Below are 24,616 nucleotides of genomic sequence, written 5' to 3' on the forward strand. Positions count from 1 at the left end.
CTACATGCCTCTGGCGACAGAGGCATGTAGTCTAGACGTACCCTAAGAAAAGAAAAATGAATTTCAGTCTTCAAAGGGTAAAACAACTGCTATGGAAGATGACTGTCAGCTGTTCTGTACCGCGTAGGTCTTGAAGGGGGAAATTCACACAAACTGCCATTGGTTCAGAACATTGCCGTGTATTGCATCATGAAACACAGAAATTCACAATTACAGAGAAACGTGTCCCTTTGTTTAAATAGGCATGCATAGTAAGAGAGAGGAGGGCACCTCCTCAGTATAAATTGTCTTAGCTCCCTTAAAATCAATTTAGCTATGTCAATTTACACCTGCTGAGAATCTGCCCCAGGAAAAGGAGATTCATACCACAGGTCTTTGTATCCAAAATAATGTAGAAAAAATGTCAAGCAGTTATAATTAGTATTGGTGACAATCCACTCCTATAACTTCCACAAGATCAATACTGGTAAGTATTTCACTTTGGCCAGTTGCATACAGTAAATTAAATCAGCCTGCAGATTTAATAGTTTAACTTGTATATCTATGTGTATCCAGGTAGGTAAGTTCCTGGAATATTTTATTTAGGTAGAAAGGAATACTTTTCTAAATGAATTTATGTCTCCTTCATGTAGTCATGCTGAGGTTATGTCCCTTTCCCCCACTCAGTGGCATATTCTCCACCATCTTTCCAGAGCATCCCTTAGCAGCAAACTATAGAAATCAATCCTCCTTCCTTCCATCTGTTCCCTTTTTAGTCCTTACGGGAGCATGCCATGCAACAATTTTTAGTTTTCATAACACAGAAACAATATAATAACATTATGAAATATTGAAGGGAATTATGGCCTAACTCCACACATGATTTCTAATTATAAGGGTAGGTAAACACTGGAATAGGTTACTAAGGAAGGTTGTGGAAGCCCCATCACTGGAGAATTTAAAGAGGTTAGACAAATACCCATCGGGATGGTCCAGGTATACTTGGTCCTGTTTCAGCAGGAATGAACTAGATGGCCCCTTGGAGTCTCTTTCAGCTTTACATTTCTAAGAATCTGCTAATAAAGGCAAACACGCATATTTCTGACTGTATTTAGCTACTTCTTAGGATATAATATTTTAATCTTTATTTCAGATTGACATTGGCTATGTTTATGATGAACCTGGTAAGTAATCTCCTCAAGCCTGAGTTTTTGTTTGTCCTTTGGCTTGAGCTACCCAATTAAAATGTTTGTAACTTTCAGTTTTGTTTCTGAAGTAGAAAACCATGCCTCAATCTATGTGGATGCAAAGTTAGTTGAGGCAGATGTGTCACATCTGCAGCATTTTAATAAAAAAGGGAAATACAAATCGCTTACTTTTTTGTTTGTTTTTCCCTTCCAGAGGATTTAAACTTTGGGATCATTAACTCAAAACCAAGTATTAAGTATGAAAAGTCATGCAAAAAAAGTTAGTTTTACACTCAACATTTTAACATTATTGCACACCTTGTTGGGGGCTGGGCTTTTAAAGATCAGAAGGACTTTTTAAAAATTATGTTTAGGGTAGATTTCACTTTGGGACAGTTGGCCTTAAATGTGTGACTCACGCTTCTACTTTTTTTGTGCAAAGGAGAGGTTGCTTTATTTATTTTTCTTTATTTCAGGCCATGCAGTCATGAGAAAGTGGCTTCTTCTGAATGACCCTGAAGATGCAAATTCAGGAGCAAAAGGCTATATGAAAGTCAGCATGTGTGTCCTGGGGGCAGGAGATGAGCCACCAGTAGGTTTAATTTGCAAATGTGTTTATCTTCTAGTCATGTACCCAGAACCCTCTTTCTTATATACTATTTGTTTTGTACTGGTTAATTCACTTTGCGAGCATCCCCAGGAACGAAGGCCAAGCTTTTCAAAGTAACTATTGATTTTTGGATGCCTAACTTAAGGCACCTAAAAGGAGCTTATTTCTTGAAAATCAGATGCCTTTGAGGTATCTCAGGTTCAGCAACCAACATATTACTAGTCAGAAAGCACTAAAAATATAGAACCTTACCATATGTTTCTTTTCCTAACTATTCACTCTACTACAGGTTGGACCTCTCTGGTCCTGTGGATATAGGATTTTTCTGGACCAGGGGAGATCATTTCAGCAGGCCACCCCCTAGCACAGCTGAGCTGCATGCTGGCTCCCTGCCTCCCCTCGTAGCCCAGATGAGCCACCTGGCTATGAGCCCCCTCACAGCTCAAATGAACCGCATGCTGGCTCCTGGCTCTCAGCCCCGCACACCAGCTCCCTGCATTCCTCCCCCCCCCCCAGCCAAGCTGAGCCATGCAGCTCGGCCCACCTTGAAGCCCAACTAAGCTGTGTGCAAGCTCCCAGACCCCCACCTCCCTGCAGCGTGCCGGGACTCTGATCCTGGAACATCTGTTGTCATGCCAGACCAGAGAATCACATATTTTAGAGATGGAACCTGTACTGCCTTCAGTCTGAATACTGCCATACCAACTTTCACATGCAGTCACTCAATCCCATGTTAAAGCCTCTCCCTAGTGTTTCCATGCTCCCATTGCTGCCTTCCTTCCCACCATCCTGGTGTATCTCTAGGAGTGGCTCCTACTGCTGTCTTCCCCTTCTCTGTCCTGGAGATTCTTACAATCACACAGATATAGAGATGTAGCCGTGTTAGTCTGGTGTAGCTGAAACAGAAAACAGGACTATGTAGCACTTTAAAGACTAACAAGATGATTTATTAGGTGATGAGCTTTCGTGGGCCAGACCCACATCTGAGGAAGTGGGTCTGGCTCACGAAAGCTCATCACCTAATAAACCATCTTGTTAGTCTTTAAAGTGCTACATAGTCCTGTTTTTTGTTTCAATCACAAAGATGTTTGTGGAAATTGGACAGTTTCTATTTGTTTTCAAAGGGGAAGTTAAACATTCTCCCAAATTACTTCAGAGTTGTATACAGTTTCCAGGACACCTTGTGACATGACACTTTGTCAGGACACCTTGTGACATGTTTGAAAATTCCATGCAGTTACCACTGCATATGAATGCAAACAACCATCAGAAACCTATGAATGTCACATCTTCATAGTTCATGCTCATTATTTAAAAATAGCTGTATTGATTGCTTAGAAAAAAATAGCCATTGCATCAATATAATACTGATGAGGGTGATATTAAAAAGAAAACATTTTAAGCGGAACAAATTTTTATGGTTTTATAATTTCATAAACCCTAGTTTGTAATGCAAGTGCCGATAGATTTTAACTTATGGTGGGAATTAAGGATGCTGCTATTACTAATTACCATAGTATTATACATGACTCTAGCATATGATGCCCTTCTTATATACAGGTTAATATAATATATACCAATATATCTCCAACAGATGGAAAACAGAGAGCGAGATAATGAAAATGATGATGTGGAGAGTAATCTTTTACTGCCAGCTGGAACTGCACTTCGATGGGTCACTTTCCTCCTTAAAATCTACAGGGCCGAGGATATTCCACAGAGTACATAGCTTCTTATTTCTGGATTGTAAACACTGAAATCGATGGCCTGTAGAAATTTCTGTGATAACTGATCAACAGAATTCCCAGACATAAAACAAGCAAAAATGTGGATTACCACAATTTGAGGAGCCCGTAATTCTGTGATGGTTTAAGCAACCCATTTCTTTTTTCAATACTCAGTCAAATCTATATAGAGCTTTTTGCAATGTTATCATCTCCGATCTGAAATTTTTATAGTAAATAGCTATGGTGTGTTTTTTGATTTACTGGTGTCCATCTGTCCTGCAAATGGAGATTCAAGATGATAATACAACTAAGTAGGGGAGCCAACAGATTCACCGGTTTCCTGGGCTGGGTGCGGGAGTAGCTCTGCACTCCCAGAAGGGGCAAGACTGGGGGCAGCCAGCCCTCATCACCACCTGGATATGCTGTGCCCCCTCACCAGCCCTTCAGTGCTTCCTGGAGCGCTCCATAGGGCTCTGTGGTGGCGATTTAAAGGGCCTAGGGCTCTGGCTGCAGCAGTCAGGAGCCTTAGGCTCTTTAGAATCACAGGGCCCTGGGACAGTTGCCCTCCTTGCTCCCCTGTAGGGATGCTTAAATCCATCCTTTTATTCTGGGTCATCTCTCTTTAATTGCAGAACACTTTCTCCCCATCCCAAGTCAAAGATTGTTGAGAAGAGCTCAAATCTCAACAACTTAAATACAGTTTCCCTAAACCACATTTCTAAAGTCCATAATTTTTCCAACTTATTCTAAATGCAAACAACATAAAATGAAAACTATTCAGAGATATTGGCCTCATCAATGGCAGTACAGGAGCAGTACCTGTGTGCAATACAGGAAGTATTGTGTCTGCCTGGAAATTCATTATACCGTAGACATTTTTAGTTCCTTAGACATGTCTAGCTTTTTTATTCAGTTCTTTCTCCCTCATTGCATCCTTTCTATGGCTGGGATGACAAGCAGGCCACCTTCAAGATTGCTGATCTGCTGCTACTTGCTTGAGGGTGTAAAAGGACTGCATAAACTCCCGTTTTCCTAGCTATAGGCTAACATCGAAACCATTGTGATTTTCTCAGGACTAAGATTTTAGAAGCTGCTTCTAAATCTCAATAATATTTTCATTTGTAGCGGCAAATACTTATTTTTAAAAAACTAATACATAGGGCTAGATTCTGACTTTAGTTATGTCTATGCAACTACATTAACATAAGATTGTTAAGAAGTTATTGAGACAGAATTGGTCCCATAATCTTTAAGAAAAGAGTTAAAATTAATTTTTGCCTTACAATTTCTCCTCAGTGGATGATGCTTTTGCACAGACTGTTAAGGAAATATTTGGAGGTGATGCAGACAAGAAAAACCTAGTAGATCCATTTGTGGAAGTTTGTTTTGCTGGGAAAAAGGTATTTGTCTGAGTTAATATTTAAAATTTTGCATTCTAGTCATATGTTTCAAAACTATTTACGTGTCTAAGTGTATCTTAAGATGATAGAACTGTATGTCCACAGTACATTGTCAACAAGAGAAAATGACTTTCAGCATATCTCGTTTAACACTTTGCAAAAATAGAAAAGTGGAGCTAAAAATCTAGGAGCACACATGGAATATTAAAAAATAAAATCATGGGGAATGTTAGTTGATAGAAATTAAAGTTATTCATCTGCATAAAGGTTTACAGGTCTGAGTCATAAAGCATATTCAACTGACTGAGGACATACCATAACATACTGTAGAAAGGGTTTCTAAAGGTGTGCTAATCACTCTATTTAAAAGAATGTATGACTATGATATAGGGGGCTTGACCTCTTCAGATTACTAGTTTATCAGGTTTTTCTGGTTTATATAAGTGATTACAGAGAGTTATTGGGACAGTAAATCTAAGGGCATAGATACACTGCCTGTGTAAACTGATTAGTCATAATGACTTGCTGTCATTACATAAAAACAAACATCCACCCAAACATCAATTCCATCTTATAGTTAGCAGTGAGATCGCGCTGCTGGTTTCAGGCACAGATGGTATAGACAGTTGCATAAAATGCCACAGCAATGGGGCCTCTACTAGATATCAACAACAAAGGGAACCCAGTTGCCAAAACAATCCAGTCCAACATGTAGACAAACCAAACATGAATTCACCAGATCTGATCATCCCTTTTGGTTTGTTTCCTTGTTGTCATTCAGTCATATCCAGGTTCCTTTCTGGTAGCACCTTTTTATGTCCAGAGGAGTCGATGAGATGAGCTGTTTTTTCCCTAAAAGCACCAGCACTGAGAACTATGGTCCAAACAACATTGAAATAGTTTTGTTTCTTGAATTTAGGTTGCATAAACAAATCAGCTGAGCACTAATTACCGCTGTCTCAATAGAGCATGGAAAACTAAATATGCATCTTTAACCACTGCAAGAACCTGTGATGGCATATCATTTGACCAACCTGAATACTATTTATCCTAAATTGTGTCTGGTTCCATGTTGCCTGCTTTTTGACCTTGAGCTTCTATAACATCTGTTTCATTTGAGGTTGTTTTTCTATTTGTTTTTTTGCAGGTTTGCACAAATATAATTGAGAAGAATGCTAATCCAGAATGGAATCAAGTTGTGAACCTTCAAATCAAGGTTAGGATTCTCTAAAAATCTTCTCTAAAAATCCACCATCAAGTATTTATTTACTCAGAACATTATTTTTAGATGTGAAAGATAAATAATGAATTATTTTATTTTATTTACTTTTTTCCAGTTTCCCTCAATGTGTGAAAAAATAAGATTAACAGTTTTTGACTGGTGAGTTTTAACTTTTTCTATGTATAAAATATAAGACTAAATCAAATTCTGTTGAGTGGAAAAAATTCTGTTTCTCTATAATTCACAGGTTTTTGGAACTATAATCCCTGATTTTCTAAAGCATATAAGTAAATGCTTAAGTAATTACCCTTTCTAAGTAGTGATGCTTTCCTGAATTAGGACCATGCATTTTGTGGTATTGGAGTACCATTCATTTCTGCGCATTGTACAATCAGCATTAGCGTGGGCTAAATAAATCTTGTAGAATAAATGTCTAATACATTATATCACAATTCTTCCCCATTATTTGCCCACCGTGTAGAGGTAGACAAATAATTCACCAATGTTTGCAAACATATATTAATTCCATAATATGTTTATTTTCAAAATGTAAATGACTATTTTGGTAATTATTTGCCTAACTTTAGTCAGCAATGTATATTATATTGATTAATATAAAATTGACTGATGTGAGTTCATCGAGCCAGTGTACAATTTTTGGACACATGGGCCAAATATCAATATGCTCAAATTATAAGTTTTATTATTCTTATTGTGGGCCTATTGTGCATGCTAGGTAGAGGGGAAGCCACCTAAATGTCCATTTTGTTCCCAAGTGGTTAGAGCTACTGCACACCTTTATAGGATGCAACTTGCTTCCTCTAGCTGGGCTGCCAGTTCTGAGACTGAAATTCTGCCTGACCCTTACATAAACTCTGCAACACTGGAAACAGCTTTGTACGCTCTCCCTTCCTACTACACAGCTATGTAAGCACCACGTTATGTGGTGTTTTGTTAATAAAACAAGCCTCGTAGTCTAAACATATATACACTGTAAATACATTTAGCTATTTGTAACTTGCCTCTATTTAAGAGTATTGCACAGTATTGCATTTAATTACAATCTTACATTTCGTATAGGGATCGTCTGACAAAAAATGATGTAGTCGGAACGACTTATTTAAGTCTTTCAAAAATTGCTGCTTCTGGTGGAGAAGTAGAAGGTGAGTTATTCAGCATCACACAATTCAGCAGGTATTTTCTGCATATTAAGAAAAATGGCAGGAGAGTGTAACGTAGTTTGCTTTGCTGGAGTTCCCTGTGTTATACCAGTTCTGTGGCTAAAAGATCTTATTTTCAATGGTGTCAAATTGGCCACTTTCCAGAATAGTAATTCTACTTTAAAAACAAAATCTTAGGGTACTAATATATCTATATCTAATTCACAAAATACAAAATAGTTTCTTAAATATGTTAGATAATTCAAAACTCAAGTTTTCTAGAACATATAGAAAATTTTACTATTTCAAATTCCATATAACTTATGAAACGTCAGTTGATCTGAAATCCAGAGTGCTGTAGGATATTTTTAGTGAATTCCATTTTTATTAAAGGGGCCAATTTGAAGTTCACTATTTTAGAACCAGTATGGGATGGGGAACCATAGCAAAAGTGACTTTGCTCCTCTCTTGTTTGGTATCGTGCCAAAACTTGGGTTTTGGGGAAAACAGACTAAAGTCAAGAAAGGATAAGTCAGTCTTCTGTTGAGACCACCTCTAAGATGCCAGTTCTGATGTGAACAGCAGCCTTGTAAGATCTGTCCAAGATCACTGCTCATTTTCTATATGCCACCAAACAGTGGTCAAATGGCACTGGCTCGCAAGTCAGACCAGTGATCTTAAAGACAGGGATTCTGTATCTCATTGCCTGAGAGAGCCTAAGCTCCAAACCACTGGGTTCATTTGGTAGATTTTAATTAAATGTGTTTAAGTGGACCCAAACATAGGACAAAGTTTTCTAGTTAGTTCAATTGACTGGCTCTGCTACTTATAGGAAAAACCGAAAAAGCTGAACTGATGATGACAACAAGAAAATTCATCTATGTAGGCCAGGTTTCCATCCTGCAGAGAGATATTCTCTGCTAGGACTTGTGAGATCTGTGAAATTATTGAAATATTGCAAGAAATATATACTCCAACAGCTTTATTCTTCCCATTGATAACAAAATTGAGATTTTTTTCCTGCTTTGTTATGCTACCTTTATAACTATTTCACTATACACTGTTTATCCCCTTTACAATATGTTATTTATTTTATTAATAATTTATTTATAAGCTATGCATAACATGTTTCTAATCTAATAGGATGTATGTAATATAATTTCATTTTTTCTTATAGCAAGACCCTATTTATTAGTAGGACAACCCCTTGGTCAGAAATACATGTGCAACTTGGTCAGAAATACATGTTTAATCTTTGTCATAAAAGTTTTACAGTATATTAGCTTCCGCATAGAAGAGTTCACAGTAAATCAAACTTGATATTTATATATCTGCCTAGTATAGCAAGTTAGGTGAGTTTGCTCCAGTGAAAAGCATCATGGTAGCTATAAACAAAAATAATAGTTTGTGTGATTTTAGTTTTTAAGATAGTAGTTAAAAATATTTAAATAAAAAATGGGGCCCACACAGAGACATTGAAACTCATACCCTGAAATTATATTTTGATGTCAGCCCTAGGTACAAATTTATTTAGAATCTATAAAGCAAGGGAAATATCACACTCCATTGTATTCAAGCAGTGAAATACCAGGATACTCCTGCGTGACTTCAGCTTTGATTTATTTTTAAAGCAGATTGCACTTTGACATGTTTAATTTTTAAGCTCTATATTTTCTTGTTATATAACCTGTTGTCTTTTCATAATATAGAATTTTCATCTTCGGGAACTGGGGCTTCATCGTATGAAGGTTTATATCTTGGTCTTTAATTTGCTTTTGCTGTCCAGTGCCAATCTCAGTAATATTGTCTCAAAACAAAATGAATTTATTTTGTGTTTTTTAAATTTAAAATAGTTATTTACAAATATTTTAAAAGATAAAATGTTACTTTTGGAGACTATAAAATATGACTTACTATTTAAATCACCTTTGGCACTGGAACTGGTTTGAAAATATTTCTGTGTGGCTGGTATGTGGCACTGCATTTTAGAGCTGAGCATGCTGTTTCAGTTATTATGCACTCCAACAAATGGCTTGCAATTCTTCAGTTAGCAATGAATGGCTTAACTGTGTATGCTGCTCTACAGCTTCCTGTAAATAAATACCTAAAAGATTTCACAGCTCATCTACTTATGCTTACTTGGGTGGATAAATAGTTCTGAAAAATGAAACCTTACTTACAGTAACTATGAACAAACTGGTCTTTGTTTTATACTAGAGTTGGTTTTAAAAATCATTAAGTTAAAAATTGCATTTATTTAATAAGAAATAAATTAAGATTGTTTAAATACACTTAAAATTTAACTAAATGTTAATACGTTTATCTACCCAAAAGCTTTATTTTCTTAACTCAAATTAAAAAGTGCAGCATAGCTCACCAAGCATGGCTTATTGAAAAATAGAATAAAAACTGAAATAATTTTTTCTGAAGTACTTCCCAAGCCTCTGTGATAAGCTCTTTAAACATACCATCTTTAAATGAAACAACATTGATTTGTTTAGAAATGCACTTCTGTTTGAACTTATCAGCATACAGCAGACATATTAATTCAACATAGAAATCTATGTTTCGAAAGAAGGGTTTTTTGTAGGGCTGTCAAGCGATTAAAAATGTAATCATGATTAATAACATGTGCTTCCCCTTTAAAGCACCTCAGCAGCATTTCAACAGGGAAGCACTGCATGGAGCTTGGAATCAGCTGGAGTCCCCAGCTGACCCCAGACTCCATGCAGTGCTGCCCCTTGGAAGCGCCAGAGCAGCACTTCAAAGGGGCTTTGCAACGCGGAGCCAGGGATCAGAAGGAATCCCCAGCTGATCCCTGGCTCCTAATGCGCTGCCCCTTTAAAGTGCCAAAATGGCACTTCAAAGGGGCAGCTGGGGATCAGCTGGAGTGCTCAGCTGATCTCCGGCTCCACATTGCAAAACCCCTTTGAAGTGCTGCTCCGGCACTTAAAAGGGGCTTTGCAACAGCAAAGCTGGGGATCAGCTGGGGACACTAGCTGAACCCTGGCTTTGCTTGCACTGCCCCTTTGAAGTGACAGAATGGCACTTCAAAGGGACAGTGCAGCATTAACGCCTGCAATTAACACGTTACAAAAATTAATGCGTTAATCCTGTCCTGTGTTATTCGCAGGCATTATCGCAGGTCAGTTGACAGCCCTAGTTTTTTGTTTACTTCTAATATGAGAGGTAAGAGTTTCTGGGTCATTTAGCAGTTAGTGGAAAACAACTTCAGAAGTATTAAGTTGAAGGCAGAAGAAACACACAAAAATTAAAGTATTTAGGATTGAGAGAAAAGTTTCTACTCTAGTTAATATTGCTCACCAAAAGTGTGGATGGTTCTTAGCCTTTTGCACAGAGATGAATTTTACCTAAAGTTTTACTCTTTTTACACTCAATTTTAAAATATACCGGATCCACAATTTTAACCCAAATTATATCTGCAAAGACCTTCATTTTAGGAAACCAGGTTACTTTGTTTTCCCAAATCCAGATGATTAGTTTGTTGAAGCAACCTCATTTTAACATGATGGAGAATCTGCATAACTAAGGCCCTACCTTAATTGATTGTCAAAAAACTGTAGCTGAGTTGTGGGCAAGCCCTGGGAAATTGTAGAAAAGTATAATAATGGATCTTATTATCTTTATTGATAATAAAGTCTATTATTACTCTTCCATGATTTCCTGCTGTAAGCTGCCTGGGACTCAGAGCAAGGGCCCCTGTTGTCAGTGGCTCAGGGCTGAGAGTGGGGGCTCCTGCTGTTAGCCTCTTGGGGCTGAGAGTGAGTTCTTCCACTGTCAGGGACTGGGATGAGAATGGGGAATCCCTCTGTTGACCTCCTGGAGCTATGATTATGGCATTCCTAGTTTTAAGCATCTTTTCTTATTTTTATCAGTTTAAATTTCCATAGCTCTGAGAAACTTTTTGGAGAGGATCTGATATTTCTGTAATGATAGTAGATGTTCAATAAGGTAAAATTTTAGAAACTGTTACAACACAAATTGTCAACATCAGTGTCAAACCAAACAAAGGAAATATCCCTAAGTCACCAGATCATACGTGTTTTTACTGATCATTTACTAGTCCATTTGTAAAAAGCTTAATTCAAAAGTCTAAATCAGTGGATTGGGATTACTGAGTTCTCATGTAGCCATTTTCTAACATTACCTAACTGTATATTTCTATTATACATGAAAATATTTTTCATCTGTTTGTATGTGTACAGTAAAATCTACATTATTCACATTTACTAATTCAAATATAATACTTCTATATAATACTTCAAATATAATAATTCAAAAATAATACAGTCCAATTTCAATCAATGGAAATTTTGTCATTGACTTCATTTGGAGCAGGATTGAGATCTAAGAATGCAGCAGTACTTTTAATTATTTTGGCCTCATGGAAAATCGTTTTTAGATTAGTGCCCTCAAACCTCATTTCCCCCCCCTATTTTGCATAAAAAGACATTCTACTCTACCTTCAGATATGGTGAATAGGTTATTTCATAGTGTTATATATTGTGATACACTTTAATTATTTGCATTCTATTAGTCCTTCTACTAACAGACTTGAGTCACTTAATTAGCATACTAAAAACAGTAGGATTAACTTGGCATAGTCTGTGATGCTGAACACTAACCTTCCAGATACTGTGAACATCTTTATTGTTAGATAGAACATAATCCTTGGCACATTTAAGTGAAAGCCAGTCATATCTGGTAATCAGTTTAATCTATTTGTGAAAAGATGTTTTTACATTAGAAGTTTTTACATTGTTTTAAAATTGTATTGGTCTTTCACATAAATGATAGTTTAATGGTGGGAATGTAGCATGTCAATTTATTCTGTGGGTTTTTTGTTGCATACGGTATTATCTAATTTAATAGCCATGTAAACAAGAAGGGGCAGTTGTATTTATTTGCATAGTTATATTAAATTCATATTACTGGGATACACCCATGGAATAAAGTGTTCTTACTTTACTAACAACTAATACCTAACATTTGTTTTGCTGTATCTGAATTTCAAGTTTAATGCCCTGTGGTTCTAAAAGATGGTTTGTTTATTTCTAATGATGATATTTGCCTATTAGTGAACACCGGGGAAACAGAGGTGGGCTTTTTACCAACATTTGGACCCTGTTATCTAAACCTTTATGGAAGCCCAAGAGAATACACTGGATTCCCAGACCCCTATGATGAGCTAAATTCTGGAAAGGTTAGTTTCTCTTTTAAAAGACAAATAAATCAAAACAATTGATATCAATACATGTAAACTGAATTTGTTTTAATTATTTAAGACCATTGTAAAGAAAGGACTTGTTATTTTTGTTGTTGCAAAATAACATACATTTAGCATGATGTCACTGCTTCATAAATAGCACAGAAATATTTTTTCTATTTGTGGAAGTTTCAGTTTTATATACACTTCTGAATGAGCATTTAGAATCATATAGATTGAAGCCATTGTATTCCCAGTCTATTCCCATTGACACAGGAGAATGAAATGAGACAGATCTCAGAGGAGGGACTTTAAAGGAAGAGCACCAGTTTCATTGTATATTGTATCTTCTCTCAGTCCAACAGAAACCCCTTCTCCATGGCAGTGTCCCATCCAAACCTCAGTGTTACAGTGATGTTGTAACAATAAGAAAAGGTGGAACGTACAAACATTATTTTGAACTAGTTCCTCTTTTACATATTTGAACACTCACATGAAGGGGAATGGAGCATTGGCTAATGAGAATGAAAGAGACCTGATGATTAGCCATACTGCCATGGGAAAGAGAGATGGGGATCAGGAGGAGGGGGCACTGAACCCCCATGAAAATGCCACGCTTTCTCCAGATCTCCAAAATCTGCCACAGAGATAGGTTTGATGAAAAAGATGGTTTCATCTTTCCACCTTGCCTCCTATCCAGAGAGCCTGTACACACAAGTTGTGCACATTTGGTCATTTGGGATTTTGGAAAGAGGTTTATGACTAGGCATGGTTAGGGGCAGCCTCTCTGTGGCATTATCCCTTGGCAAACCAAGTAAAAATAGTAATACTGTAACTCACCATCAGCCACTATCGAGACTGATTTGGGGCCAGATGCAATGGGAGGCCCTGGTAGGATAGTCTCTTAGGGAGCAGTGCTGGCATAGAGGTCTTGGTAAGGACATGGGGTCCCATTCAGATTCTCCAGACCTCTTGTGTACTTCAAGAGCAATGGAATTTCCTTATGGGTCTCAAGATATCTGCAGGTAGGGAGGAGCATGTCTATTGCTTGCTCTGCACAGCAGTCAATATTACTGCTAAAGCTCTGCAGTTGTCTAAAATAGAAGGATGCATTATCCTAAGAGTTAATATAGAAAAGCCTATACATAAGGCAGCTTCTTCTGTGGGTCATTTAAGATTAAAATGCAATTTCAAAAAGATTAATGATGGTATGGCTGCTGCTATAGGGATGTTAAGAGGCGGATATTTAATTAATTGAGTAGTCAATAGAATTATAGACTACTTGAGTAGCCAATAGGCAGCCCAGCTCAGTCCCACCTCACTCTGGGTGCAGGACCAAACCCTGCTGTGGCTCTACAATTTAAAAGGCAGTAGGAGCTGGGCAGCTTGCCCCCCCAACTCCTACTGCATTTTAAATTGCAGAGCCACAGCGATATTTGGTCCCAGACCAGCGCGAGCCAGAACTGAGCAAGGCTGTCTGCCCTCCCAGCTCCAACTACATTTTAAATGCAGAGCCTGCTGTTCCCTTAGGCTATGTCTACACAGCAGTGTTATTTCAGAATAACTGGTATTATTCTGAAATAACAAAGAGTGTGTCTATACTGCAAGCCATTATTTCAAAATAATGGCTAGTTGGAGGACTTCTTACTCCAACTCCTGTAATCCTCTTTCATGAGGAGTAAGGGAAGTCAAAGGAAGAGTGTTCTTCCTTTGATTTTCTGCTGTATAGACGGCGTCAAAAGCTGAATCGACTTAAGCTACGCAATTGACGTAGCTCAAGTTGCGTAGCTTAATTCGACTTTAGCCCTGCTATGTAGATGTACCCTTATATCCCTAGGCTGCAGCATATCATTTAGAGGAAAACCTATCTCCTTTGGTCCACAATATGATCTCCAGTGAGCAGTAGTCATCCAGTTGATGCGTGTAGCATATATGTCCCATTGTCAGGAACTTTTTCAAACTAAGGGGCAGTAATTTTCAGTTACTCTACAAATCCAGACTATATATTGTATATTTGCTTAATTCCAATAGTTTGGCTGCTGTTCAGAATAAAACATACAAAAACACTGAATATGTAATTTACAGTTTATTGTTTTTTAAATATACTTGCTCTTCATTTATAATAGAAATTAAAGCCAGTTATTCTTTAACATTTGTTTAATTATGTAAGTTTATTTACTATATTGGGTAAAATCCTGATCTCATTAAAGTCAGTTGTGGTATTGCCATTAACTTCACTGGAGACAGGCTTCTCACTCCAATTTTGTAGGCCAGCGAAGGAGTATTTTTTCACAATTAGAAATAGAGTTTTGTGTGATTGTTTTACAGGAGGAAGGAGTTGCGTACAGAGGCAGAATCCTAGTTGAACTATCTACATTACTTGAAAGTAAGCCGTTTAATAAAAAGATAGACGCTATCTCCAGTGATGACGTACTAGTTGTTGAGGTAATTCCTGGGGCTCCTGCCAATATGAATAGATGCACAATGCTTTGTTTTATTATTTTTTGGAGAATTACATGTTTTATTAAAATAGCAACAATTAAATCCTTTGTTTATTTAGATAATTAATACAATCAGAAAAATCTTCCCACAAAATTTACTGACTACATGGCTGCAAGAGTTACTTTTCTTCTTCCTCCCAGCATAAAAATTTGTGATTTAAGAAATGTTTACTATATTATATTATATTATATTATATTATATTATATTATATTATATTATATTATATTATATTATATTATATTATATTATATTATATTGAATGGGTGTATGTGTATACATATGCAAGTTTCATAGAAATGTGTAAAAAGTATTCAAGAAAATGTTGTTTCCATGTAGATACTGCTACTTTTCTTTAATCTTCTACCATTACATACAGTTAACTAGTTAAAACAAAAACTCTTGTAATTCTATACAGAAATATCAGCGTAGACGAAAATTCAGCCTCTCTGCTGTGTTTCATTCTGCTTCCATGCTGCAAGATATTGGTGAGGCTATCCAGTTTGAGGTTAGCATTGGTAATTATGGGAACAAGTTTGACACCACCTGTAAGCCTTTGGCATCAACAACTCAATACAGCCGTGTTGTATTTGATGGTAAGCATACCACAGAAATGTGGCTGTAAAGATACAGATTTTTTTTAAACAAATCTGTTTACTGATTAAAATTTTAGGATCACAACAAATTTGATTTGTTGAAAGACTACTGAAGTTATAACCAAATAATATGTATATTTGTACTTGGTCTTGATATCTTCGGATATATTGTAATTAGTTGCACATGACACCTAAACAATTTGGGGTTGATACAAATCCCATTGAAGTCAATAAGCCATGGGAACCAATAAAAAATTATAAACACAAGCATAAAAATCTATGGGTCTGAGAGAGGAAAGTATTATTTTGAACTTTCTGTGCTTTCTTCATAACTCTAGTTTAGTGCTTAGACAAGCGATTGGGATCTTAAAAGGAGATGAACTAGATTGACCAGTAACAAATATACAATACTTTTAATTTTTATTTTAGTTATTGCACATTTTAGGTATTTCTCATGCTGTTTTATTTACTAGACAAAGCAAATAATTTTCCCTCATAAAATTATTTTAAAACATTTTTATTCTAAAGAAAAAATATACAAAGCTACTTTCACAAATGAATTATTAGAAAGAATGTAATAAAAATGTTATCAGGTGATAAAAATCCTTATTATCTTTCTAAATGATTCAAGTCAAATGCTTATTCGCCAAGGCTGTGTCTAGACTACATCCCTTTTTCGGTAAAGACATGTAAATTAGGCATGTTGATATTGCAAATGAAGCCAGGATTTAAATATCCTGTGCTTCGTTTGCATAATGGTGACTGCTGCTTTTTTTCGAAATGTGGCTTTTAAAAAAAAAACCCGGCAGTTTAAACGGGAATCTTTCGAAAATAAAACCTTTTTCAAAAGATCCTGTACTCCTCAAAAAATGCCTCAATGTGCCTAATTTACATCTCTTTACCGAAAAAGGGATGTAGTCTAGACGTACACAAAGGGACACTACTTTACCTGAAAAATAGAAATTCTTTAGATAAATTAGGGTAAGAATCTGCCTGCTTCTTCTCAGTGAATAACACTTGCCTGCCTGAATAGACTAACTGGTCCAGTGGAGCTACTCACAGAATAAGATACTACTCAACATAAGTAAGGATGACAATGTCAAGCGCTTAGTAAGTGTGTATTCAGACCCTCAAAAAACAGTTCTAACACATGAATGTTTCACATCAGGTAACTACTATTATTACCTGCCATGGGCGAACATAAAGCCAGTAGTGACACTGACTTCCTTTTGGGAGGACATAAGTCATAGACTAGATCCTGTGAACCTAATCCTAAACATGGTTGAAAGACTGGTGAGTGACTTAGGACTTTTTATATTATTCTTACGTTTTCCATCTACATTATTTGTGTGAATTTAAGATTTAGAGATGAGGTGGAAAGAAGGGCTTTCAAACAAATTCAGAAACTGAATTCTAGCATGCACTTTTCACTCCTCAGATTAAGACATACAATAATGCTGCAAAGACAGAGTTAATTGTGTGTCTGTATTCTGGGAAGTGACAACAATGCTCCCTCTAGTATATACCTTCCAGAAGGAAGAGTAAACTATGCAGGAGGGGATGTGGAGGGCTATTGGAGTGCACTTTAATTAGTAATATTATGTACTGTTAAGCATATTGAACATGGAGACCTGAGAGATGGGTCGCAAATGGGAGGGAGTGTGGGCTATAATAGCAGAGAAAAAGGAGGGGCAAGGCAGCACTGGGAGGCAAGATCAAATCGGGATCTTAGATGCCTATATACAAATGCAAGAAGTATGGGTAATAAGCAGGAAGAACTTGAAGTGCTAATAAATAAACACAACTATGAGATCATTAGTATCACAGAGACTTGGAGGGATAATACACACGATTGGAATATTGGTATAGAAGGGTACTGCTTACTCAGGAAGGATAGATGGGGGAAAAAAGAGAGGAGGTGTTGCCTTATATATTAAAAATGTATACACTTGGACTGAGGTGGAGATGGATGTAGGAGACAGATGTGTTGAGAATCTCTGGATTAGGCTAAAAGGGCTAAAAAACAAGGGTGATATCATGCTAGGGGGTCTACTACAGGCCATCTACCAGGTGAAAGAGGTGGATGAGGCTTTTTAAAACAACTAACCAAATCATCCAAAACACAGGATTTGGTGGTGATGGGGGATTTTAACTATCCAGACATATGTTGGGAAACTAACAGAGCGGGGCACAGACTATCCAATAAGTTATTGGACTGCACAGAAGACAACTTTTTATTTCAGAAGGTTGAAAAAGCTACTGAGGGGAAGCTGTTCTAGAGGAGCTGGTTGAGAATTTGAAAGTAGAAGGCAGTTTGGGTGAAAGTAATCATGAAACCATAGAGTTCATGATTCTGAGAAATGGTAGAAGGGAGAACAGCAAAACAGAGACAATGGATTTCAGGAAGGCAGATTTTTGTAAGCTCAGAGAGCTGGTAAGTAAGGCCTCTTGGGAAGCAAGACTAAGGGGATAAACAACTGAAAAGAGTTGGCAGTTTTTCAAAGGGACATTATTAAGGGCCCAAAAGCAAGCTATTCCGCCGCATAGGAAAGATAGAAAGTATGGCAAAAGGCCGCCTTGGCTTAACCAGGAGATCTTGCATGATCTAAAAATCAAAAAGGAGTCATATAAAAAGTGGAAACTAGGACAAATTACAAAAGATGAATATAAGCAAACAATACAGGTATGCCGGGGCAAGATTAGAAAGGCAAAATCACAAAATGAGCTCAAACTAGCTACAGACATAAAGGGAAACCAGAAGACATTCTATAAATATATTAGAAGCAAGAGGAAGATCAAGGACAGGGTAGGCCCATAGCTCAGTGAGGAGGGAGAAAAAGTAACAGGAAACTTGGAAATGGCAGAAATGCTTAATGACTTATTTGTTTTGGTCTTCACCAAGAAGTCTGATGATGAAGGAATGCCTAACATAGTGAATGCTAGTGGGAAGGGGGCAGGTTTAGAAGATAAAATAAAAAAAGAACAAGTTAAAAATCACTTAGAAAACTTAGAAGTCTGCAAGTCACCAGGGCCTGATGAAATGCATCCTAGAATACTCAAAAGCAACGAGGAGTCCTGTGGCACCTTATAGACTAACAGATTTATTGGAGCATAAGCTTTCATGGGCAAAGACCCAATTCATCAGATTCATGTAGTGGAAATTCCAGAGGCAGGTATAAATATACAGGCATAAGAAAAGAGTACCAATCAAGAATAAGGCTAGAGATAATGAGGTCAAATTAGTCAGGGAGGATGAGGCCCACTTCTAGCACCTGACTGAATTGACCTCGTTATCTCTAGCCTTACTTTTGATTGGTACTCTTTTCTTATGCCTGTATATTTATACCTGCCTCTAGAATTTCCACTACATGCATCTGATGAAGTGGGTCTTTGCCCACAAAAGCTTATGTTCCAATAAATTTGTAAGTCTATAAGGTGCCACTGGACTCCTCATCACTTTTGCAGATCCAGACTAACATGGCTACCCCTCTGATACTAGAATACTTAAGGAACTGATAGAGGAGGTATCTGAGCCTTTAGCTATCAACTTTGAAAAATAATGGAAGACAGGAGAGATTCCAGAAGACTGGAAAAGGGGAAATACGGTGTCCATCTATAAAAAGGGAAATAAGAACAACCCAGGAAACTACAGACCAGTCAAGTTCACTTCTGTGCCACAAAAGATAATGGAGCAAGTAATTAAGGAATTCATCTGCAAACACCTGGAAGATAATAAGGAGAGAGGTAACAGCCAACATGGATTTGTAAAGAACAAATCATGTCAAACCAATCTGCTAGCTTTCTTTGATAGGATAACAAATCTTGCGGATAAGTGAGAAGCGGTGGATGTGGTATACCTAGACTTTAGTAAGGCATTTGATATGGTCTTGCATGATATTCTTATCAATAAACTAGGCAAATACAACTTAGATGGGGCTACTATAACATGGGTGCATAACTGGCTGGATAACCCATTCTCAGAGAGTAGTTATTAATGGTTCACAATCCTTCTGGAAGGGCATAACAAGTGGGGTTCCACAGGGGTCTGTTTTGGGACTGGTTCTGTTCAATATCTTTTCAACAATTTAGATATTGGCGTAGAAAGTTTGCGGATGATACAAAGCTGGGAGGGGTTGCAACTGCTTTGGAGGATAGCGTCATAATTCAAAATGATCTGGACAAACTTGAGAAATGGTCTGAGGTAAATAGGATGAAGTTTAATGAGGACAAATGCAAAGTGCCTCATTTAGGAAGAAACAACCAGTCTCACACATACAGAATGGGAAGCAACTATCTAGGAAGGTGTACTGCAGAAAATGATTTAGGGGACATAGTGGACCACAATCTAAATATGAGTCAACACTGTGACACTGTTGCAAAAAAAGCAAACATGATTCTGGGATGCATTAACAGGAGTGTTGTGAGCAAAACAGTAGAAGTCATTCTTCCGCTCTACTCTGCGCTGATTAGTCCTCAAATGGAGTATTGTGTCCAGTTCTGGGCACCACATTTCAAGAAAGATATGGAGAAATTGGAGAAGGTCCAGAGAAGAGCAACAAAAATGATTAAAGGTCTAGAGAACATGAGCTATGAGGGAAGACTGAAAGAATTGGACTTGTTTAGTTTAGAAAAGAGAAGACTGAGAAGGAACATGATAGCAGTTTTCAGGTATCTAAAAGGATGTCACAAGAAGGAGGGAGAAAAATTCTTCTCCTTAACCTCTGAGGGTAGGAGAAGAAGCAATGGGCTTAAACTGCAGCAAGGGAGGTTTAGGTTGGACATTAGGAAAAACTTCCTGTCAGAGTGGTTAAACTCTTGAATAAGTTGCCTAGGGAGGTTGTGAAATCTCCATGTCTGGAGATATTTAAGAGCAAGTTAAATAGATATCTATCAGGGATGGTCTAGATCCGTGGTCACCAACCTGTCGATCACGATCAACAGGTCAATTGGGAGGGCCTGACCAGTCAATCGAGAGGTGTTCGCCCCCCACAATCCCTTCTACCCCCAATAATCCCCACAACCTACCTCCAGAGACAATGGAGGTAGCGCCGGCCTTCCTTACACACTCCAACCCAAACCCCTGCACCCTCACATTCACAAGCCTGTGACTTGCTCAGCACCCTAACCCTCCACCTAACCCCAAAACTCCACAGCCTGAAGCCCCCTTCCCAAGCGAGCATCCCTTTCTCTACCTCCTCCTGCATCCAAATTCCCTCCCAGAGCTTGCACCTCTCACCTCTTCCCACACCAAAATCCCTCATTCCCACCCCAGAGCCCACACATCCTATCTCAACCCAGTGAGGGTATGGCTAGACTACAAGAGTTTTCCAGGATACCAGAGGTATCCTGGAAAAACTCTTCTGCATCCAGGGATGTGTTTGTTCTTCCGCTTTTTTTAGCGGCAACGCAAACATGCTCTTTTGGCAACTCCTGTACTCCTCGTTCCATGAGGAATAAAGGAGCTTCTGAAAGAAGGGGCTTTTCTGACATTTGGCCCAGTCTAGACAGGCCAAATGTTGGAAAAACTTCTTCTTACAGAAGAATCGGAAAAAAGCGGCAGTGTATCCGTACCCTGAGACTGTATAAGGGCTGAGGATAGCAAGTGATCGAGAGGAGGAGAACAGAGAGGGCTGGGCTTCAAGGAAGAGGTGGGGCTTTGGGGTGGGGTTTGGGGGCTTGTAGTCTTGGCTTGTTCTGACATTTAAAAAGTGATCTTGGGCATAAAAAGATTGGAGACCACTGGTCTAGATGGTACTGGGTCCTGCCATGAGGGCAAAGGACTGGACTCAATGACTTCTCAAGGTTCCTTCCAGTTCTAGTGTTCTATGATTCTATGATATTGAGCCTCACCCTTCACTCCATTCTCACCAGTTTTACAAGGAATGCAGGATCAGATCTATTACAATATGAATTATGTCTGAACATCTGTCTTTGAGGCCTGGGTTTTTGTAGCAAAATATTGTTTTGCTGAATGTAGGAGTGGAACTCACAATAAAACTAATAACAGAATTCAAGTATATATACACACATATATATTTTTTTTGAACTCTCCAGCAATCCAACATAGTTGCCCTAAAGTCAGGAATACAGGCTAAAGTTTCTGAAAACCGTTTGGCAGAAATATGGCTGAAGTTGATTGATGAACTTATAGAAGATACAAGGTAAGTTACTGCATAGCTCATCATTCTAGGGATACCAAAAAATTTACTATTGCTTTTGCTGCAGCATGAGGCAAGTTCCAGAGCTTGCAAAACTGGTTACGCTTATAAGATGGTCTGAAAACTGAAACTCCAAAAGCCCATGAAAATAAGACAATACGAAAATCATCTTAGAACCCCTTTATCTTGCCAAATCATTTTATTTTATGTTAATAATCTACACTAATGAAACAGAACCTTTTTAAGAAAAAGATCTGTTGATCTGGGCCATTCTTGAAATTATGGAAAATTGGTGTCCTTTGTCGTCTCCACTCACATTCTTGGGAACTTTTGGGGGGAATGGATTGAAGAAAAAAGGAGAGCAAGATTACTGAGCAGCATGAGACAGAAGAGACACTGAACTGGAGGAGAGAGAGACTGAAAAATCATGAGTAAAGTGGATGAGAAAATAACATAAAAACTAAAAAGAAAAAAGTGGAAAAGAGGGAACTATTTTACATTAGAACTAAGGGGCTTTGCCCCCTGCTTGCTACACTCACCAGCCCCCCTCTTGCAGGGAGTAGGCAATTCAGGCTCTCCCCCCAGCCACCAGGGAGGGCAGGCTGTGACTGCATGAGCCTGAGCCCCTTCTCCCTCCCCGCTCTACCAGTTTCAATCTGGATCCCTTCTCCCGTCTGGCCATGCCAGCCTGGGCTCCTTCTCCTTCTCAGCCCCAAGTCCAGCCGCACCAGCCCAGGCCCTTTCTCCATTCCTGCCTCCCACTCCCGCCCACACCAGCCTGGGCCCCTTCTCCCTCCCCCAGCCATGCCAGCCTGGGCCCTTTCTCTCCCTCCATTCCTGGCTGCCACCTAACCCTCTTCCCCCCTCCCGGCCAAGGTTGTGCCAGGCCCAGCTATGCTTCTGTCAGCCAGGGAAGGCTGGGTTGCAGCACACCAGGCCTGGTTCTGCTCCCAGTGGATGGGGAAGGCTGGGTCGTGGTGCCTTAGACTGGCTCTGCTCCGGGCGGCCAGGGAAGTCTGGGCCACAGTGCGCTAAGCCCGACTCTCCATGTAGCCGCCGAAGAGGGCTGGGCTGGCAGTGGATGGGGCTTAGCTCCAGGGATGGGGCCTGGGGCAGAAGGGGCAGTGCTAGTGGCAGGGTTTACCAGGCCCGGCCCTTGGGCAAAATAAGCCAAGACGAACCTTGGGCCCCATGCATTCAGGACCCCGCAGCTCTGCACATTCAGGACCCTGTGCTGCCCAGCTCCTGGCCCTGCCCACCCAGCCGGGAGCCATGCTGTTTTTGGCCGGGTCTCAGCTTTACCTACTCATGCCAACCTCCCCCCTGGCCTGTGGATGCTGTGAAGTGATGATGTCACTTTGTCGTCCCATAGGAAAAATTGTATATATATATATATATATATATATATATATATATATATATATATATATATATATAAAATTGGCAGAAAACGTAAAGAGGGAGGAAGAGATTCAGTAAAATATATAGCAAATGGAGTGGAAAAACATAAGGAAGGGAAGGGAAAGGAAAGGAAAGAATAGAACGAACATAATGGAGACATAGTACATTTTAGTAAGAAATGTACTTAATAGGAAGCTTAATTCCTAAATGAAATTTAGATGACCCAGTCAAATGTTCAATAAGAGGCATGACAGACTGGGTGTGCAGAAGGGGACTGGCATATTGAAATTTAGTTAGGCTAGCACACCAATCCTAATTTAGGATAGGACCAATTCTAATTTCATGTCAACAAAACCATATGAAAAATGTGGCTCTCTCTTGCTTGTGGACACACAAATTCTTTTCAAACAATTCCCTTGGTTTTTAAAAACATTTTTACTTGGTAATACCCGGAAACATCAAATTAGTTTCTGGGTAGAACCCTATGGTTCTAGCTATTGAACAAATATATAGGGTATGTCTATACTAGCCCCCTAGTTCGAAATAGGAAGGCTAATGTAGGCATTCGAAGTTGCAAATCAAGCCCAGGATTTAAATATCCTGCGCTTGATTTGCATTGTCCCGGCCGGTCGCCATTTTTTGAAATTTACAAGTCCGGACTAACTGCCTGCATCTACACTCGTCAGGGACCCGGTAGTTTGAATTAAAGCCCTAGTTTGAACTACCTGTTATTCCTCCTGGAATGAGGTTTAACAGGTAGTTCAATTTAGGTTATAATATGTTAACCAATTCAAATCTTTGTTCAGGCCAAGGGAGATAGTGTTAAAGTTGCATATAAAGGTTAATTCCGCATGCTCTCTCTATAATTGGCTTGTGAAATTCTTTTGTAGAAGAATGGCTACTTTTAAATCCATTAATGAGTGCCCATGTAGGTTAAAATGTTCTCCTATAGGTTTTTGTTTATTACCATTTCTAATATCTGACTTGTGTCCATTAATCCTTTGTCCTAGAGACTGTCCAGTTTGGCCAATAAATATGGCACAAGGGCATTGCTGGCACTTAATGGTATATATTACATTAAGCAGGGGTGGGGAATCTAAGGCCCAGGGGCTCTCCAGCATTCAGGAGCCCATGCTGGTGCTCCAGTCCTCCTCTCCCCCCACTGTCCCACCACTGGGCTGGAGCACACAAAATTCTCTATCCTGGGTCCTCCTAGGCTGTGGTGTGCAAGGGGAATGTGCAGTTGCATGAGCCTCTGATGTTATGGCTTATATGGTTAGGTTCTGTGATGGTGTTGCTAGTATAGATGTGTGGACAGAGCTGGAAATGGAGTTTATTGTAGGGATAGGTCCCTTGGTGAGTGTGTCTGAGGTGTGAGGTGTGGCTGCTGGAAAGTATTTGCTTCGGGTTAGGGGGGGTTGTCTATAGGCAAGGTTTGGCCTGTCTCCCA

The 24,616-nt window shown here is 38.8% G+C and overlaps 1 protein-coding gene across 3 annotated transcripts in view; it reads left to right on the forward strand.

The window, feature by feature from the left end:
• The window catches only part of MYOF (myoferlin), a 143,861-nt gene that overhangs the window by 64,143 nt on the left and 55,102 nt on the right, over positions 1-24,616 (forward strand). For 2 of the 3 annotated variants that reach the window (XM_075935158.1, XM_075935159.1), the window contains exons 10-22: positions 1,133-1,163; positions 1,643-1,758; positions 3,371-3,497; positions 4,800-4,903; positions 6,051-6,119; positions 6,241-6,284; positions 7,206-7,288; positions 8,995-9,033; positions 12,385-12,509; positions 14,841-14,957; positions 15,430-15,607; positions 16,776-16,900; positions 21,662-21,768. In XM_075935158.1, the coding sequence (XP_075791273.1) occupies positions 1,133-1,163; positions 1,643-1,758; positions 3,371-3,497; positions 4,800-4,903; positions 6,051-6,119; positions 6,241-6,284; positions 7,206-7,288; positions 8,995-9,033; positions 12,385-12,509; positions 14,841-14,957; positions 15,430-15,607; positions 16,776-16,900; positions 21,662-21,768 (1,265 nt within the window). The remainder of the gene's footprint in view (positions 1-1,132; positions 1,164-1,642; positions 1,759-3,370; positions 3,498-4,799; positions 4,904-6,050; positions 6,120-6,240; positions 6,285-7,205; positions 7,289-8,994; positions 9,034-12,384; positions 12,510-14,840; positions 14,958-15,429; positions 15,608-16,775; positions 16,901-21,661; positions 21,769-24,616) is intronic. The other variant, XM_075935160.1, reaches the window with a different exon arrangement.

The sequence above is a fragment of the Pelodiscus sinensis genome, chromosome 8 (genome assembly GCF_049634645.1).
Source record: "Pelodiscus sinensis isolate JC-2024 chromosome 8, ASM4963464v1, whole genome shotgun sequence".
In the NCBI taxonomy this organism is placed as follows: domain Eukaryota; kingdom Metazoa; phylum Chordata; order Testudines; family Trionychidae; genus Pelodiscus; species Pelodiscus sinensis.